This window comes from Scyliorhinus canicula, chromosome 19, assembly GCF_902713615.1.
Source record: "Scyliorhinus canicula chromosome 19, sScyCan1.1, whole genome shotgun sequence".
Classification (NCBI taxonomy): domain Eukaryota; kingdom Metazoa; phylum Chordata; class Chondrichthyes; order Carcharhiniformes; family Scyliorhinidae; genus Scyliorhinus; species Scyliorhinus canicula.
This window is the reverse complement of record NC_052164.1, coordinates 5407216-5427616: the sequence shown is the minus strand read 5'-3', so window position 1 is coordinate 5427616 and position 20401 is coordinate 5407216. Positions and strand designations below refer to the sequence as shown.

Genomic DNA, 20401 nt, shown 5'->3' with positions numbered 1-20401 from the left:
TAGCTGGGGGAAAGGCAATTATGATGCTATTCGGCAAGATTTAGGATGTATAGGATGGGGAAGGAAACTACAGGGGATGGGTACAATCGAAATGTGGAGCTTTTTCAAGGAACAGCTACTGCGTGTCCTTGATAAGTATGTACCTGTCAGGCAGGGAGGAAGTTGTCGAGCAAGGGAACCATGGTTTACTAAGGAAGTTGAAGCACTTGTCAAGAGGAAGAAGAAGGCTTATGTTAGGATGAGACATGAAGGCTCAGTTAGGGCACTTGAGAGTTACAAGTTAGCCAGTAAGGACCTAAAGGGAGAGTTAAGAAGAGCGAGGAGAGGACACAAAAAGTCGTTGGCGGATAGGATCAAGGAAAACCCTAAGGCTTTCTATAGGTATATCAGGAACAAAAGAATGACTAGAGTAAGATTAGGGCCAATCAAGGATAGTAGTGGAAAGTTGTGTGTGGAATCAGAGGAGATAGGGAAAGCGTTAAATGGATATTTTTCGTCAGTGTTTACACTGGAGAAAGACAATGTTGTCGAGGAGAACACTCCGGTTCAGTCGACCAAGCTAGATGGGATTGAGGTTCAAAAGGAGGAGGTGTTAGCAATTCTGGAAAATGTCAAAATAGATAAGTCCCCTGGGCCAGATGGGATTTATCCTAGGATTCTCTGGGAAGCCAGGGAGGAGATTGCAGAGCCTTTGTCCTTGATCTTTATGTCGTCTTTGTCGACAGGAATAGTGCCGGAAGACTGGAGGATAGCAAATGTTGTCCCCTTGTTCAAGAAGGGGAGTAGAGACAACCCTGGTAATTATAGACCTGTGAGCCTTACTTCGGTTGTGGGTAAAATGTTGGAAAAGGTTATAAGAGATAGGGTTTATAATCATCTTGAAAAGAACAAGTTGATTAGCGATAGTCAACATGGTTTTGTGAAGGGTAGGTCATGCCTCACAAACCTTATTGAGTTTTTTGAGAAGGTGACCAAACAGGTGGATCAGGGTAAAGCTGTTGATGTGGTGTATATGGATTTCAGTAAGGCGTTTGATAAGGTTCCCCACAGTAGGCTATTGCAGAAAATAAGGAAGTATGGAATTGAAGGTGATGTAGCGGTTTGGATCAGTAATTGGCTAGCTGAAAGAAGACAGAGGGTGGTGGTTGATGGCAAATGTTCATCCTGGAGTTCAGTTACTAGTGGTGTATCGCAAGGATCTGTTTTGGGGCCACTGCTGTTTGTCATTTTTATAAATGACCTGGAAGAGGGTGTAGAAGGATGGGTTAGTAAATTTGCAGATGACACGAAGGTCGGTGGAGTTGTGGATAGTGCTGAAGGATGTTATCGGATACAGAGGGACATAGATAAGCTGCAGAGCTGGGCTGAGAGGTGGCAGATGGAGTTTAATGCGGAAAAGTGTGAGGTGGTTCACTTTGGAAGGAGTAACAGGAATGCAGAGTACTGGGCTAATGGCAAGATTCTTGGTAGTGTTGATGAACAGAGAGATCTCGGCATCCAGGTACATAAATCCCTGAAAGTTGCCACCCAGGTTAATAGGGCTGTTAAGAAGGCATATGGTGTGCTAGCCTTTATAAGCAGGGGGATTGAGTTTCGGAACCACAAGGTCATGCTGCAGCTGTACATAACTCTGGTGCGGCCGCACCTGGAGTACTGCGTGCAGTTCTGGTCACCACATTATAGGAAGGATGTGGAAGCTTTGGAAAGGGTTCAGAGGAGATTTACTAGGATGTTGCCTGGTATGGAGGGAAGGTCTTATGAGGAAAGGTTCAGGGAATTGAGGTTGTTTTTGTTAGAGAGGAGAAGGCTGAGAGGTGACTTAATAGAGACATATAAGATAGTCAGAGGGTTAGATAGGGTGGACAGTGAGAGTCTTTTTCCTCGGATGGTGATGACCAACACGAGGGGACATAGCTTTAAATTGAGGGGTGATAGATATAGGACAGATATCAGAGGCAGTTTCTTTACTCAGAGAGTAGTCGGGGTGTGGAACGCCCTGCCTGCAACAGTAGTAGACTCGCCAACTTTAAGGGCATTTAAGTGGTCACTGGATAGACATATGGATGAAAATGGAATAGTGTAGGTCAGATAGGCTTCAGATGGTTTCACAGGTCGGCGCAACATCGAGGGCCGAAGGGCCCGTACTGCGCTGTAGTGTTCTATGTTCTATGTTCTATGTTCTATGAGTGCTTGGTATGCGCGTGAAGTGCCAAAATATGCTCGATAACTTCCAAAGCTGTTTACAGTTTGTTATCGATGCTAATTCTGATGGTTCTTTTGTTACTGTGGAGTAATTGGGGAAGAGCCAACACCACTGCATAGATGCTTTCCTGTGACATTTCCTTGTTAGCTATTTTAATGGAGGCTATAACCATTTGCATGCAAAAGTGTCAGCTGCTACTCAGCAATAGTAATTTCACCTCCAGAGAAGGTCACTGGTGCGCTTTGCAGAGACTCGAATACAAAAGTCTGGATATTGTCGGAGGTGCCGTCTTTGGAGTGAGATGTAAAACTGCTGGGATCAGATTAGCTACATGTTTTATTTATTCCCCGTCTGATTTTACTTTCCGTTGAAGTCAGTAGAGACTAAAATCAGATGAGTGTGAAATTGTTCCCGACTAGTGTGGTTAAAATTGTCCCCTGGGACACAAGGATCATGTTTAGGTTTGGTACTTCGTTAGAATTCGGATCTAAGATTATATTTGGATAACAATTGTTCTCTCTTACCCTCTTAAGCGTTCTAAGAATTTTGCATTATGTTCTTTAACCAAACTTGAGTTAAGCGAGCCCTCAAACTGAATAAAAACCGCCTGTGTGAATCTGGATTATGTTGGAGTCTGGGGCAAACATTGATTCCGATTGTGGACCATGTTTTTCATGTGTAGGTCGGCACAGCAGGTTGGGAATGTTGTAGCTGCGGTTTGCAAAAGGTTTCAGTTCACAAGCTAACATGATATATGACTTGGTTTCGTAATAAAATGAACTGGATCCTGTAAAGCTGCCCTGAAATCCCTGCATCAATTTTTATTTTCATATTAAAAATATCTGCAGCCCTTCAGTGAAGTTATTTTTGGATCTCAAGGTAGGGTTACAGCAGGCCCCAAAAGGCAGTAAATAAAGTGTCAAAAGGCAATATTTCTCAGGCGGGGTTGGCAGGCAGGCAAGGGGTGCTGAGAGTGTGCTGGGACCTCAGTGGGAATACATCTTAAACCTTCAGGGCAGCACGGTAGCATTGTGGATAGCACAATTGCTTCACAGCTCCAGGGTCCCGGGTTCAATTCCGGCTTGGGTCACTGTCTGTGCGGAGTCTGCACATCCTCCCCGTGTGTACGTGGGTTTCCTCCAGGTGCTCCGGTTTCCTCCCACAGTCCAAAGATGTGCAGGTTAGGTGGATTGGCCATGCTAAATTGCCCTTAGTGTTGGGTAGGATTACTGGGTTATGGGGATCGGGTGGAGGTGTTGACCTTGGGTAGGGTGCTCTTTCCAAGAGCCGGTGCAGACTCGATGGGCCGAATGGCCTCCTTCTGCACTGTAAATTCTATGATAAACTATGATAATGAATATTCTCCCTTTACTCACCTCCAAATCCCCCACTGCTGCAAACTACGCTCTTGCGATCCACAGCTTCGTCAGTCAAAGCGATTCTTCTTGACAACTTTTCCCTTAATGTTTCTCCAGCGAAAGTCGGCAGGCTCCTTTAGGGAGGGAGGTCGTGGGGGTGAGGGTGGGGAGAGGGCACTGAAGGAGAAATGGAATCAAACCAGATTCTATTTGTGGGCTAACTAGCTGGCTTGTAAAGCAGACCAAGGCCTGCAGCGCGGGTTCAATTCCCGTACCAGCCTCCCCGAACAGGCGCCGGAATGTGGCGACTAGGGGCTTTTCACAGTAACTTCATTTGAAGCCTACTTGTGACAATAAGCGATTTTCATTCATTTCATTTTTCATTTGCTGTCAATTGATTATCCCCTGTGGAGCAGCATGTACTTCAGTGGGCAGCCCTTTCCTTTGGCTTCCAATATTTAAACAGGCAATCTGGGTTAATAGTGCCAGGGCAACACTGAGGAATGATGGATACACTGTTGGAGGTGCTGTTTGGGGATGAGGTGTTAAATTAAGGTTGTCTCTGCCCTCCCAGGTGAGTGTGAACATCATTTTAAAAAAAATGAAGATCTGGCCATGATTTTGTTGGTGTCTGTGGGATCTTGCTGTGCGAAAAATTGGTTGCCATCTTTCCTACATTATGTGGAGATGCCAGCGTCGGACTGGGGTGAGCACAGTAAGAAGTCTTACAACACCAGGTTGAAGTCCAACAGGTTTGTTTCAAATCACTAGCTTTCGGAGCACTGCTCCTTCCTCAGGTGAATGAGCAGTGCTCCGAAAGCTAGTGATTCGAAACAAACCTGTTGGACTTTAACCTGGTGTTGTAAGTAAGACTTCTTACTGTTCCTACATTATAACAGTGACTATGCTTCAAAGGTTACTTCACTGCGAATAACTGGAAGAGGTGCTGTAGAAATATAAATATTTATTTCATGGAATGGCTCTTTGTAGTAAAGACATTGTATAAATGCACGGTGCAGTTCACACTGATGGTGAAAGTGGTCAGCAGTTTGAGAATTCTGGCGGTTTCACTTTCTATAGCAAGTGAAGAGCTCGATCTGTCACGGACCCTAATTGACTCTAACCCAGCGATCAAAGCTGAATGTGCTGATGTATCGAGTCCAACATGCACTGATGTGGGATCTGCAGCTTTTTAAGAGGCTGCAGTGGAGTTTCTGTTTGGGGCCCCGGTGCTGACGCTTTAGCCAATCAATAGCCAATTCCAGGCACCACCTTCACTCAGGGTTCTGCTGGTTTGCATTGTGCCATTTGCAGCATGTTCCAATTCTTTAGGATGGAATACTGAGCTCAAGATCGCTCGGTCGCTGTAAGAGCAGGAAACAGGTTGTTTTCTTTTACAAATCTAACATTCCACTTCATTCAACTGTCAATTTGCTCCTGCGCCGATTGCGTTGAAACCTTGTGCAGCTTTCACGACCCACTAACTGCTGCATTTAAAGGAGTCCCAGTGTCTCTTGGTTTGCATTTCTTTCTTTATATATTTTTAAAAACCCACCTATCTTTTATTTTATTTTTATCTTCTCCATCTTTCCCTTTTCACTTTCTATCTCTTCTCTCGTTCTGCTGCAGACACTGGAGCGAGCTTGCAGGGGTGTAGGGCTCTGTGACACTGTACATGTGAGCTCAGGGCCAGTGTATGTTGGCAGCCTGGGGCTCCCGGAGAATGGTCCTTGACTACAAGACTCATTGGGATTGTGGCTCTTGACAGCAATCTAGTGAATGACTCAAGTGTGAACTCAAGCCTCTTCTCTCTCACCTGAACCCCCCCCCCCCCCCCCCCCCCTCAGGACAATTCTGAAGCAATGAGCGTCACCGGACTCTTTCTTTATATTTTAGCAGAATGAAAGATCCTCTGAGGGGATTGCCCCAGGGATCTACAAAAGAGGGCCTGCAAAAAGGGACCCCCCTCAACGAGACGGAGAATGGCAGGGAGAAGGATTCTGAGACACAGCAAGAGGCCCCTACAACTGCCAATCGGCGGAACACAAGTACTGACGATCCCCATAAAACACGAGCTAAGATTATGAAGAAAAAGAGGTAACAATCAAACCTGATCCGGTTTCTGTTTTGTTTTAGACGGCAATTGAACCAACATATTGCAGTTGGTGGACGGGTGCGACAGTGGGAGGTCCCAGTTCACTGCTCTTGGTGAAGCAGGTTAGGGGCCTGGCGTGGGGCCCATGTGGGGGTTGGGGTCAGGTTGGGGGCTGGCGTGGGAGGACAGGGGTTAATTCCGATTGCTGCTCCTGTTGCTGATCATTGCATCTTTCCAGGGGCAACTTCTGGCTGAAATATAACTGAGGAACCGTGAGGCTATCTATGTTGAATAGTCAGTTTATATGAAGGGTCAGAAATGGGTTGTGATTTGCTTCCTTCAACAGCTGGGGGGTGGGGTGGTGGTGGGGGGGGGGGGGGGGGATCATTTCAATTTTATTGATTAATACAATATGCAATGCAGACTAAAACATTCTATGAGAATAAACTAATTTTCCAAATGAGAATTTCTCCTCCAGAGAGTTTTGAGTACCTCTGTTAAGTTTCCTCTTTACCTCCTGTGATCTAAAGAGAACTAACACAACTTCTTCAACTTTGCTACATAGTGGAACTCTCTCATCCCTGTTATCATCCTGGTAAACTCTGGATTGTCTCCAGGGCATCAGTATCCTTCCTAAAAGTGGGGTGTGCTGCCCAGAGTTGGTCTAGAAGGGCAGTACATGGTGAGGATGGATATGTCGTGGACCAATAGTGGGGTGGGGGGGGGGGGGGGGGGGCACCACAGGCCATGTGACATATACTCAGAATTTGCCCAATCAGAGTTTCCAACCTTGGCTTCTATGAGTTTCCTGTCTGTATGCCACCCACAGGAAACACTTCCCATCAGCAGTACAATCTCCAAGGATTAGGCGTCCACCATGGAACATTAGGAAAAGGTGTTCTGAGTTGAACCATATCGTACTTTACCAGGAGATATGTGAACACGGCTGATATGAGCATTTTAGAACTGGTGATCATGGTGCTTTGAGTCCTGGTTATCATTTGATGTTCAGTAAATAAAAAGAGGAGCTTGTTTTGTGAGGGAGTAACTATTATTTATTAATATACAGTAAACTTTGTTTGTTGATGGTTTTGCGACAATTTTGATTATTCAGCAAACTAAAACACGTGGAAATAAAAGAAAAATTAGCATCTTCCACACCCCTCATCCCACCTCCAAACACTCCAAATCTCCCAAAAATTGTCTTACAGGGTCAATGAAAAATAAAATAGCTGAGAGTAAATTTCAGGAATGCTGCTCTCAACCTGAGACAGCAGGCCGGATTAAAATTGACCGACACAATCCAACATCTGGATTCAATCAGGGAGGATAAAAATCATCCAGCTAGAGGCAGATGAGGAGTGATGGAGGAGTGCATGTGCCCTCGAGTGAGTCAGTGCTTTTAACGGAGGAGGGGAGAGTGTTGGAACAAAAGTAGTAGACACTTTGGAGTGATTTAATCTTGAGAATTCAGTTAATAGTTAAAAACCAACCTCAAGACCAAAGAAAAAGAAGGAACTTTCCATTAAAGGACATTCATGTTATTCTGCAGAGAAAGATGTTAATATCGATATATTGGATGTCACATTTCCTTTTCTTAAAAATATTTTTATTAGGGTATTTGCAAGTTTTTATAATAATAACAATAACAACGACATAAACATGGTACAATCAACATTTTCACCCCCATCACAATCTTCACACACCCGAACCATAAAACAACAGCCTGACCCCCCCCCCGACCTTTGGAATTCTGCTTCTGCTGACATTTTAATTTTCCTCGAGAAAGTCGATGAACGGCTGCCACCTCTGGGTGAACCCTACTATTGACCCTCTTAAGGCTAACTTTATTTTCTCGAGACTGAGAAACCCAGCAAAGGTCACTAACCCAGATCTCTACACTCGGGGGAGCTTCGAGTCCCCCCACATTAATAAGATCCGTCTCCGGGCTACCAGGGAGGCAAAGGCCAAGACGTCGGCCTCCTTCGCCTCCTGCACTCCCGGACATTGCCTTAGCGAAACCCTGCCAAAACCCTCTCAGCGTCGGGCATGCCCAAAACATGTGGACATGATTTGCTGGGCTTCCCGCGCATCTTGCACACCTATGGATGTCACATTTCCTGACATAACCACAATCATAAGAACATAAGAACTAGGAGCAAGAGTAGGCCATCTGGCCCCTCGAGCCTGCTCCGCCATTCAATGAGATCATAGCTGATCTTTTGTGGACTCAGCTCCACTTTCCGACCTGAACACCATAACCCTTAATCCCTTTATTCTTCAAACAACTATCTATCTTTATCTTAAAAACATTTAATGAAGGAGCCTCTACTGCTTCACTGGGCAAGGAATTCCATAGATTCACAACCCTTTGGGTGAAGAAGTTCAAAGAATGTACAATCAATGTACTTCAAAAATGTATCATTTGTTGTGAGGTGACATGGGACTTGAAGTCATGAAAGCTGTTATTTATTTGAAAGTTCTTTATTTTAATACTTTTTTTGGTCTCTCAGTTTACATTATTATTTGAAATTCTGAATTTGATTACTGCTTTGTAATTGCTCCCATGCATCTTTTAAATGAACCTAATGATCCAACGCCATACTGCAGGACACCACCTCAATTAAAAAGTAAATTATATTCGTCAAATGGGGGTGGTTGAGAGATGCTCATCTCAGGGTTTAAAAGTCTGTTGACTGCGGGAGGATAGAGAGAGTAGAAAGAGATAAGGAACTGAACATGCATTAGTTGGAGTAAGAGATTGAACAATATGGTCTTGGCTTTAACTGGAAAAAAGTACTGGGTGTAGATGGACACGTGAGCTTCAATTAAGGAAATAAAATGGGGAAGAACTGGTAAACTTGAGACAGGAAAAGGAGGAGGGACAAAAGAGTGAAAATGAAGCAAAGGGAGGTCAGCATGGTGGCGCAGTGGGTTAGCACTGCTGCCTCACGGCGCCGAGTTCCCAGGTTCGATTTTGGATCTGGGTCACTGGCCGTGTGGAGTTTGTACATTCTTCCCGTGTTTGCGTGGGTTTCGCCCCCACAACCCAAAGATGTGCAGGGTAGGTGGATTGGCCACCCTAACATTGCCCCTTAATTAGCAAAAATTAATTGGGTACTCTAAATTTATTTAAAACAAAAGAAAAGAAAAGAAAGTGAAGGGAAGGAAAGAGAAGAACAGAGTTTTGAAGGGGGGAAAAAAAAGTTACAAGACCAAGGGGATGAATGAATAGAGATGTACACCAGAATTCAACCTTATCTCTGTAGCAATTCATGTGGCATTTCAGTGATGCATCAGTGCTCAGTGTCATGGACTATTAGGTTACAATTTTGGGGTGTTTGTAATTACATAATATTTAAATGAAGATAAAATCATAAACTCCCCAGCTGTTTTAACAGTAGAACTGTAGTATGTCATAACATAATCCAATCTCCAAACTTCTAATATCTCTTGGAGGAAAGAAGATTTAAATTACTCACTCCACCCCCATCCTCCCAAAATCATCCTGGCTGAAGTTGGTTAACTCCTCATTGGCTGAGTATTTAAACTGTTGTCATCCTTTTGTTACAATCTCAGTTGTCGTTACAATTAGACAGGAAGATCCCAGAATGGAATCCTGGCTCAAAAGACCATAACGTTTACTTATTTTTATAAAACAAGGAGGAACAGAGTCACAGGACTGTTAATTAGTTTTAACAACAAGAACAAACATTTATTAAACATGAAAAGTTGGATTATTGTACAACACTCCTTTACTCCCCCTTTAGCTTAACAAATACACACCGATTTAAAGATTAACACGGATTACATGGCCTCATTGATACATAAAGTCCCTTTTAAACAGATGAGTGTGGTCAAATACACTCTCCACTCTGAATCCAAGTTAGTGTCTGTGGATTTCTCCTCAGAATCCCCCAGATGATTGCCACATGTGAGTTTCCAAACTCCACTCCCAAAACATGATTTAAAATTTCTCTCATAATTATGCTTTCCTTCCAAACTCCAGATCAGGCTTTCTAAATGACACTTTAAACAAAGCCTCTGCTCCACTTTTGACAGTGAATCCAGTCCAGCATTTCACACCTCCCCTTTTAGGATTTCTTTGTCTTGAATGCTGTGCAAACTGTTCACAATTGCTTTAACTTTTGATTCACAGACTTTTTTGAAATGGCACAAACGTTCCATTTACCTCTGAAGTCTGCTTTCCCACTTCAAATCTGGTTACTGAAATTCTCTCCTTAACCCTCCCACCCTGCTTATTCTCTCTTCCAACCTCCCCCCTCAGGCAGGAGATACAAAAGTGTGAGAACACGCACTAACAGATTCAAACACAGCTTTTCCCCGCTGTTACCAGACTCCTGAATGACCATCTTATGGACTGAACTGATCTCTCCATGCATCTTCTCTACTGAGTAGCATTAGACTCCGTCTGCCTCACCCAATGTCTATGTGTTAATTTGTGTATTTCTCGTATAGACAATAAAATTTACAATGCAGAAGGAGGCCAGTCGGCCCATCGAGTCTGCACCGGCCCGTTGAAAGAGCACCCTATTTAAGCCCACATCTCCACCCTACCCCGTAGCCCAGTAACCTCACCAAATCTTTTTTTGGACACCGAGGGCAATTTATCATGGCCAATCCACATAACCTGCACATCTTTGGAGGAAACCAGAGCGCCCGGAAGAAACCCACGCAGACAAGGGGAGAACAACCAGACTCCGCACAGACAGTGACCCAAGCCGGGAATTGAACTCAGATCCCTGGCATTGTAAAGCAAGTGCTAACCACTGTGCTACTGTGCCGCCCGTAAGTCCTATGTTTTTCATGTATGGATCAATAGGTATGGCTATACGCAGAAGAATACTTTTCACTGTCCCACGGTACATGTGACAATAAATCTAAATCCAAACTCAGAAGCCTTTGTTTACTTTTCCTCGAATTCTTCTGAATGATACCTTGGTCTCTGTTCTCTTAACTCCAGTCATCTTAAACATTCTTTCTGACAAAATGTCCTTGTTTTCTGGAGTGTAGCCTGTTCCTCAGGAAGCTCACATCTTTGTGACTCTCTTGACCTGTCCAGCTCCTCCTGGCAGAGTGAGAGAGGTTTACTCCCCAGTGTCCTGTCTCCAACTGATATCGTATTAGTTGAACTAAAACTTAAAAGCTTCTTTACCTTTACAACGCCCCAATTGCTGAGCAAGCCCATATACCTCTGGCCTATTTATTCTTCACGCCACAGTCCTCTCTAAGCACAATAGAATTATAGTTGGAATTTAACCAACTCTCACAGATACAAAAATCTTTTTCAAGCATGTATCTAACTATAGGGTTTATCCTTCCAGGCACAGAAACATTCAATTAAACCCACTTAAAATGATATTATATTTCTAATGCTTACCAATTTAAATATAAATCCCTTAAACTACCTTTATTTTCCCAATGCTGTTAAACTGATGATTCTGTTTCAGTGCCCTGGAATGATATCACAGTATTAGACTTAAGGGCGGGTGAGATATGATAGTTCTTTTAAAAAAAGAGATAAGGTTGAAAAGGACACTTGAGGTGGTCTTTATTGAATCAAAGCTCCTTTTGCACGTGTCTGTCTCTTTGTATCTTTCCTGTTTCAGATGAATATGGATCAATCTTACAAACTGCAAGCAGTCTAGTGGTGAGTACCCGGAACTCTAGTCAGTCTCTACTGTGACACCTCTACTTTCTTCCTTATTGGAAACATTCTGGCCTCACAACTTCCAATTTTGACTGAGCTTAATAACTGGTACTTTGCATTAAAAACACATACACTTGCACATTCTCCCCGTGTCTGCGTGGGTTTCGCCCCACAACCCAAAAATGTGCAGAGTAGGTGGATTGGCCACACTAAATTGCCCCTTAATTGGAAAAAATAATTGGGTAATCTAAATTAAAAAAAAAACACAAAGGTTCACTGGGTAAATAGCTTTTCCAAGACTGATGAGTGTTGACCTGGAAACTCCTTCATTTGAGTCCAACCTTTTGCTGAATGGACTGATCCATCAGTTGAAGTGATAGAAGTTGGGCTGGCAGTGCAGGGACACTCTAGGTGGGAAGTTAGATTTAAGGAGCAGAAATTTACAGTAATTATTCCATGGGTGTTATGGTCCTGTTCAAATACAAAATAAATACCAGATTGTCTCTCATCTTTTCCAATAACACTCTCACCTCCTCCCTGGAAACAATTGGTTCATTCTGGGCTGCAATTCCATACTTTAAGAAGGATGTCAACACCTTCAAGAGGTTGAAGGGGAGATTTACCAGAATGATGCCAGGGATTTGGGACTTTAGTGACATGGAAGTTTAGATTGTTCTCCTTGGAACAAGGAAGATTTGTTGGAGGTGTTTAAGTGCCCTAAAGAGTCTTGATAGAGTAAATAGGGAGAAACTCCTGACAGTGGCAGAAGCATTGGTAACCTGCCAAAACAGATTTAAGGTAATTGGTAAAAGAAACGGAGAGTGATGAGGAGAATTTGTTTTGACGCCGCCATGTGTTAAGACTGGAATGTACTTGCTGGAATGTGGTGGAAGCAGATTCCCAAAAAAAACTTTCAAAGTGGAATTCTATAAATGCTTAATTGGGGAAAAAAATGCAGGGCTATGGGGAAAGAAGAGGAAGAATGAGATTAATTGGATGGCTCTTTCAAAGAGACTGCACAGTCCAATGAGTTGAATGACATTCTGGACTGGATTATTCTAGGATTCTGGGAATACCAGCCATTCACTATCAGAGCCAAGTGTCAGTGGAAGAGTTTGACATGAGGACGGCCTTAGCAGAGCTGGGTTCGATGCCCACATCAGCTGATCTCGAAGACATTTCCCAGCATGAGTCACTGATTCGTAATCAGAAATGAGAACTGTGTTTGATTCACCTCCCTGTTTCCCCTAACCCCCACACTGCCCGCTCCTTTATCTCCCAATTCAAGGGCACTAAAGCATATTGCTTTCCCTCACTAGCCTTCCAGGATGCGATTAGTCAACTGAAGACAGGCCATGGATTAAGCCTTGTATGTCCATCCTTGTTATAATCATGCTGAATGGGCTGGATTCTCATCCTAGAGATGGGTATCAGGAGTTGGAATATTTCCTGGCTCAACTCACCTACCTTGGGGGGTGTGAATCCTGCCCACGCCGGCTGCCGAATTCTCCGGCGCCAGGGATTTGGCGGGGGCGGGAATCGCGCCGCACCGGTCGGGGGCCATTGGCAGCGCCTCCCCCCCCCCCCCGCGATTCTCCGGCCCGCAATGGGTCGAGTGGCCGCCCGTTTTCGGCGTGTCCCGCCGGCGTATGTTACGACAGATATTTACCGGCAGGACCTGGCTCTGTGGGCGGCCTCCTGGGTCCTCGGGGGGGGGGGGGGGGGGGGGGGGGGGATCTGGCCCCAGGGGGTGCCCCATGGTGTCCTGGCCCGTGATCGGAGCCCACCGATCCACGGGTGGGCCTGTGCCGTGGGGGCACTCTATTCCTCCGCGCCGGCTGGTGTAACGGTCCATGATGGCCGGTGCGGAGATGAACACCCCTGCGCATGCGCTGGGATGACGCCAGCACACGCTGGCGCTCCCGCGCATGCGCCAACTCACGCCCCTGAAGGTGTGGAGGATTCCGCAACTTCAGGGTGGCCCGACGCCGGAATGGTTCACGCCACTCCTTCGCGCCGGAGTTGCCCGCCCCGCCGGTTTCCGAACAATCCCACCCCTCAAATTCAAAGTTTAATGATGACAATGAAACCATTGTCAATTGTCATAAAACCCAACTGCTTCACTAATGTCCTTTAGGAAAGGAAATCTGCCGTCCTTACCTGGTTTGGCCTGTATATAATTCCAGACCCACAGCAATGTGGTTGACTCTTAACTGCCCCCTCATGGTCAATTAGAGATGGCAATAAACACTGGCACTGCCTGCGACGCCCACATCCCATGAACAAATTTTTAAAAACCTACGGCGCTTCCATGCCCATTCGGTCAGTATACACTCAAATAGAATCAATTAATCCTATAGTAACAATGGGATGTGGGGATAAACTTTTTGAAAAATCACTTATTCATTTGTAAATTTCTTTTTTAAAAATGCCTTTATAATTGTCTTCTTCTACCCCTCTCTGTATATTCCCATTTATTATGTATTCCCTTTGACCTCCGTATTACCTCACACTTATCCGAGTTGAACTCCATCTGTCACTTTCCCGCCCACTCCTTCAATCCACCTGTATCATTTGGAGCTTACAGCTGTGTCCATTGCACAGCCAATTTTTGTGTCATCTGCACATTTCACAATCATGCCCCCATGTTCAAGTCCAAATTATTAATATATAAAAGAAATAGCAGGGGTCCCAATACCAAGCGCCGTGGAACAACACTTTAAACAACTTTCCATTCACAAAGGCAGCCATCTACCATTACCCCTTGTTTCCTCAACCAACTTTGGCAAATTTGCCATATTATCCTGTATCCCATGGCTTTTACTTGTTTGACCAGTCTGCCATGTGGGACCTTTTCAAACGTCTTACTAAAATCTATGTAGACAACATCCACTGTGCTACACTCATCGATCCTCCTTGTCACTTCCACAAAGAATACAATCAAATTTGTACGGCATGACCTTCCCTTAACAAAGCCATTGTGACTATCCCTGACTAGTTCATGTCTTTCTAAGTGACAGTTTATCAGGTCTCTCTGCACCGGGATTAGAAAAGGCATCTGGGTTTCTTTGGGTCGGCATGGCTAAGTGGGTGAAATGGTCCCTTCTGTGCTGTATCTTTGTTATGGCTCTATGCCATTTTAACTACAGGGTTCATTGGTCCTGTTTAGATTGTATATTGACTGAATGGGCATGGAGGTTCCATATGTTGGCATGGAGGGCATGAGGGGTCGTTGAGAGTGGATGGTTGGGCACCATCTGGCATAAGGAGCGTGGGTAGTTCCATCTAAACTTGCCTTTCAAAATGTTCCCTCATCTAGACTATAGTTCATGACATCGTTGAGGGCCGTCAACCAGGACTCCTTGAAATGCAGGCCGTATGCCATTAAAATTCCAGGGAACTATGATATGCCAATCTCCGCAATGGAATGGCCAGGTTGGGAGTATGGGAAGCAAGCTTTTAACCTGCACAAGCCAGCACTCTTATCCCATGCTGATGTAAATTGGGGGCACTGAGAGTGAGACTGGGAATCCCAGAATAGGGTCTAAAGGTCCACACAGTTTCCCTATCCCTGCGCAAATCCAGCCCAGTATCTCTGCGTCAGTCTCCCATTTAGTGTAATATTTATCCATTGTGAGTACCTGTTCATTTAATGATATGGGCTGGGTTTTCTTTAGGTCTGCTTGCTGGACGAATTTCAAGGGTCAAAGTCCTGGAACCTTCTTCCTAATATCACTGTGGGTGTACCTGCACCACCTGGATGGCAATGGTTCAGGAAAGTCGCTCACCGCACCCTCTCCAGGGCAATTGGAGTGGGCAACAAATGCTAGCCTAGCCAGTGATGCCCATATCCAGTGAAATCATTCAAACTGTATTTGATACAGCAGCACAGTAATTATATTAGTGAGCTCGTGGGCAGGCTTTAATAATAATCTTTGTTAGTGTCACAAGTAGGCTTACATTAACAATGCAATGAAGTTACTGTGAAAATCCCCTAGTCGCCACACTCCAGCGCCTGTTCGGGTACACTGAGGGATAATTCAGAATGTCCAATTCACCTAACAGCATGCCTTTCGGGACTCGTGGGAGGAAATCGGAGAACCCAGAGGAAACCCACGCAGGCACGGAGAGAACGTGCAGACTCCCAAAGACAGTGACCCAAGTGGGAATCGAACCCGGGACCCTGGTGCTGTGAAGCAACAGTGATAACCACTGTGCTGCCATGCCATATTTTCAGAAGTCTCATCGTTCCCTGGCAAAAAGGTTCAGCCTATCCACCCTCCTTGGCAAAGTTTTGATGGCCCACCCATCCCCACTCATTCTCTTAGATCCATTTAATCAATAGCAGAATAGATTTTTTGTATAAGATAAAGAAGTGTCAAGTGCTTGTAGTTGCTGCTATTGATACTTTAAAACTCTGAATGATTGACACTTTTATGGCACGGTAGTAAAACCTGACAAACAGCCATTTAGCACTCAGAGGATGTTTTAAGTGTCTCTGGGCAAGCCTTCCACCCCCCAATCCCCCCTCCCCCCCCGACAGTCCCTTCCCAGCCAGCAGTTAAATGATTATAGTCTTCGTGTCCGAGGGAAAACAATTGCTGAAGCCAGATCTCAGGTTTGAAATTATTAATTAAACTAGCATCTACTGCTTTTATCTTTTGTAGTTCGTCGTGCAGCCATTCAGTTTGGGTTGAAAGAGGTGGGTGACGATGAAGAATGGACTCTGTTCTGGACTGACTACTCAGTCTCATTGGATAAAGCCATGGAACTGAAACGCTACCAGGTAATTAGACGTTGACCTGATAAGGAGAAGTTACTGTTTCCCACCAGGGAAATCTCACCCAACATGGGGATCTCTGATGAAGGTCTCTGATGGGCGTGACTGATGGGGGGGGTATGGTGGAGGTTGTAATCAGGGGTTTGATAGGGTGAATGATGGATGACTGATGGGGGTAACTGGGGCCTCTGATGGGCGTCTGTGATGGGGGTCAGATGGGTGAGTCTAATGGGGAGTCGGCTGGGGGTCTCTGATGGGTGTCTATGATCGACCTATCTGATGGGGGACTGGGGGGTCACTGAGGAGGTGGGAGGTTTTGGGGGGTGTCGGGCTACCCTCTTGTGTGCGAGCTGTTGAGGGGGGGTGGCCCATTATTCCATGGGACGACCACCCTCACTGTCAATGGGGAGAGGGGGCAAGATTAGCATTTTTGTGGGGGTGAGGGGGGCCTGCCTCTGGACCCCAGGAACGGGCCAACCGCTGAAAATAAGAGCCCGATATTGGGATTTCGATGGAATCCAGTGAACTCTCCAGCAAGCACTTATTTACATGGATAAGGAAAGAGTAGACCCGTCCCCATTCTCCACTGGCCGGTGCACTTAGCGTGGGATTCTCCGCTTGCCAGCGCCAAAATCGCTTTGGCAACCAGCCTGAGAATCCCCGTTTAGCTCGGAATCGGGGGCAGCACCGTTTTTGCGATGCTCCGCCTCCTCAAACTGGTGTACTTCCCGCCGCACGCTGTATGGATGGCCTCTGGACATCACCTGAGACCTTCTCCGATGCTCCCTGACAGCATCAATCGTGGGATCACCGTTCGGGGACCTCGCATGGCGGCTGCGTACTGAGTCCAGCGCCGCCACAGTCGGGGTGGGGGGGGGGGCTGTTCCGCTGTCAGGGGTGCCTTCATCGGGGGCTGGGGGAGCTGGTGGGGGGATGGTCCAGGGGTGATGATTCTGGGGCTGGTTTAGCTCACTCAGCTAAATCGCTGGCTTTTAAAGCAGACCAAGCAGGCCAGCAGCACGGTTCGATTCCCGTACCAGCCTCCCCGGACAGGCGCCGGAATGTGGCGACTAGGGGCTTTTCACAGTAACTTCATTGAAGCCTACTTGTGACAATAAGCGATTTTCATTTTTCATTTTTTCATGAGGCTGGTTACAGGTGGCAGTTTTTGGCAGGCCGAGTCCACGCACGATCAGCGCCATGTTGAACAGTTTGGCTGCCGCAGGCCGCCGCTGTGCACATGCATGGCCACAGACCCGGCCATTCTGCAGCCGTACCCGCAGGTAAAACCGGGGGCTTTACGCTGTGCGGCTGCTAGCCACTCACCGGACGCAGGTTTGGTGTGGGACGGCGCCGACTGTCTGGTCGTAAAGACTGATCTTGCGGACATGCCACAGAATCGGAGAATCCCCCCCTTAGTCTCCAGAATGGAGAATCCAGGCTATTATTTAATTGGAGGAGGTTCAGAGAAAGTTCACTGGGATGATCCCCATGGAGGGATTGTTTATGAGCAAAGGTTAAACAGGTTAGAACTCTACTCTTTGGAATTTAGAAGAATGAGAGGTGATCTTATTGAAACATACAGGATTCTTAAGGGGCTGACAGGGTAAATACTGAGAGGATGTTCCCCCTCCTGGGAGAGTCTAGCACCAGGCGCACAGTCTCAGAATAAAGGATAATTTAAGACTGAGATGAGGAGGAATTTCTTCCCTCAGAGGGTTGTGAGTCTTTGGAACTCCTTATCACAGTGAACTGTGGGGACAGAGTCCTTGTGTATATTTAAGGCTGAGATAAATAGATTCATGATCAGTAAGGGAATCAAGGGTAACAGGGAAAGTGGACAGGAGGAATATCGGATCAGCCATGATCCTATTCAGCAGTGCAGCAGGTTCAAGGAGGAGCTGAACAGCCTATTCCTGATTCTTCCAGTCTATTTAAATTTCAGTAAGTGGATGGTTCAGTTCACAAATGCAACAACGGCATGGCATTGAGTGTTAGTTTTGGCTTTATTGGTAGCACTTTTTGCCTCTTGAGGCAGAATTTTGTGGGTTCAAATCCCGCTCTGGAGGCACGATCACAGAACCAGCTGCACACCCCCACTGCCAGGACTGGGGGAGTGCTGCATTGTTGGAGAGCTGTCAGGGCAGCACGGTGGTGCAGTGGTTAGCACTGCTGCCTCACGGCGCCGAGGTCCCAGGTTCGATCCCGGCTCTGGGTCACTGTCCATGTGGAGTTTGCACATTCTCCCCGTGTCTGTGTGGGTTTCGCCCCCACGATCCAAAGATGTGCGGGGTAGGTGGATTGGCCACGCTAAATTGCATCTTAATTGGGAAAAATGAATTGAGTACTCTAAATGAAAAAAAAAGAAAAATTGTTGGAGAGCTGTCTTTGGGTTGAGAGGTTAAATCAAGTCCTTATTCAGGCAGATGTTAAAGATCCAGTGCACTATTTAGAGAAGAGCAGTGCTGTTCTTCCCAGCATCTTGCTGAAAAGTTAATCCTCAATCTAATAATCAAAACAAACATTATCTAGTCAGTAGAACATAATTGTTTGTGGGATTTTGCTGTGCACAAATTGACTGCTGCACTTCCTCCGATGCAAAGTACTTAACTGGACTTAGTTTCGAAGAATAGATTCTTGGTGAAGTACTGGAAGGCAGCCAGCAGCTAAAGGACCATTGAATTAGTCAATGTCTTCAAGAAAGTAGAGAAAAAACTAGAAACCAATAAATAATGTGTGTTACACACAACCTATGCACAGCCAATGAGGACTGCTGATCTTTTTTCTTATGCAGAAAATTAATCATTTTCCCGGGATGAATGAGATCTGCAGGAAGGATTTGCTGGCTCGCAATCTAAACAGGATGCTAAAGCTATACCCAAAGGATTACAACATTTTCCCCAAAACGTGGTGTCTACCATCTGAGTAAGTTCAACATGGGCTAAGGAGTGAAACTACTTCATGACACAGTAATAATAAACTAAATCGATAGACACAACGTGGAAACAAACACTGAGCAATGCAAAGGTTTAGAAGCTGGATTTTATCTCTGGGACTTAGGCTCACGGTCAAATGGAATGATGATGTTTTCCTTAAAGATTCCAAATATTAGGGGCAGCACGGTGGCACAGTCGTTAGCACTGCTGCCTCACGGCGCTGAGGTCCCAGGTTCGATCCCAGCTCTGGGTCACTGTCCGTGTGGAGTTTGCACATTCTCCCCGTGTTTGCGTGGGTTTTGCCCCCACAACTGAAAATGACGTGCAGGGGAGGTAAATTGGCCACGCTGAATTGCCCCTTTATTGGAAAAAAATAATTGGGTACTCGAAATTTATTTAAAAAAAGATTCCAAGTTCCATTTCGATCAGAGTCTCTAACCAAAACAAAATCACAATCTTACTCCGTGGGATCATCAGCTGGGTATTGTGAAAGCTGGAAAACAAATGATCATTACTGATGCAGTAAGGATGCTCTTTATGGTCGTGGCTAGCGAGCATCAGTCAGATAAATGAGGAAAGTATCACTTACCTGACATCTAATCTGGCTAGCAGCCATGGCTAGCATTCCTGGCCTTGAAACACGCTCCCTTGATTTCTCTCAAATGCCTGATGTCTTCCCGCTCTAAAAGCCCGAGCCTTACCTTTGTCCGGGATCCATTACTGTCCTTCCCAAACCTGTTTGCAGCGCTGGCAGTGCCTGATCAAGAATCCTTGTGCTGATGCATTTGCTGGATTGGTTGTCAGCTCTTAAAGATGTGGTGCTGGATTCTCCAAAAATGGGGCTATGTCCCCACGCCGGCGTGGGGTATGGGAAATCGCACCGCGGAGCGGCACCAAAAATGTAGGACCCCCGAGATCACGCACGCCCGCGGGTCTATGCCGCCTGATCGCTCCCCCCCCCCCAACCAGGGCTGCCGCGGACTGAGTCCAAAGCCGCGACCCGACGTTCTTGACGGCCGATAGGTGGTTAGAACCACACCGTCGGGAACTTGGCCAGTTTCAAGTGGAAAATCGCAAATCTGTCAATGGCCCCCCTGCGTAGTTTACGCGCGAGACTCCTGAGCGGTTTTCCGGAGTCTGGAGACGGGAGAATCGCGGGAGCGGCGCTGGTCCAAATTTCCGGTTTGACGACCATTCTCCGCCCCTGCGCCAAATGCGATTTTGAGGCTCGGAGAATCCAGTCCGTGATTCTTCCCACTGAAAGACAGAAGTATCGGCGGCCCTCATCGTCTTATTGCTGCGGGGCAGCCTTTTTCCAAACTGATTTTTGTAATGAATTAGAGCGTCAAGCAATACCC

At 45.9% G+C, this 20401-nt stretch overlaps 1 protein-coding gene across 4 annotated transcripts in view; it reads left to right on the top strand.

Moving 5' to 3' along the window:
- The window catches only part of LOC119954527 (probable beta-tubulin polyglutamylase), a 115948-nt gene that overhangs the window by 49820 nt on the left and 45727 nt on the right, over positions 1-20401 (top strand). For 3 of the 4 annotated variants that reach the window (XM_038779826.1, XM_038779828.1, XM_038779825.1), the window contains exons 2-5: positions 5458-5658; positions 11290-11327; positions 15995-16113; positions 18902-19032. In XM_038779826.1, coding sequence (XP_038635754.1) covers positions 5462-5658; positions 11290-11327; positions 15995-16113; positions 18902-19032 — 485 coding nt within the window. In that variant the 5' untranslated portion in view covers positions 5458-5461. Of the gene's footprint in view, positions 1-4991; positions 5079-5457; positions 5659-11289; positions 11328-15994; positions 16114-18901; positions 19033-20401 lie in introns of those variants that run through there. The other variant, XM_038779827.1, reaches the window with a different exon arrangement.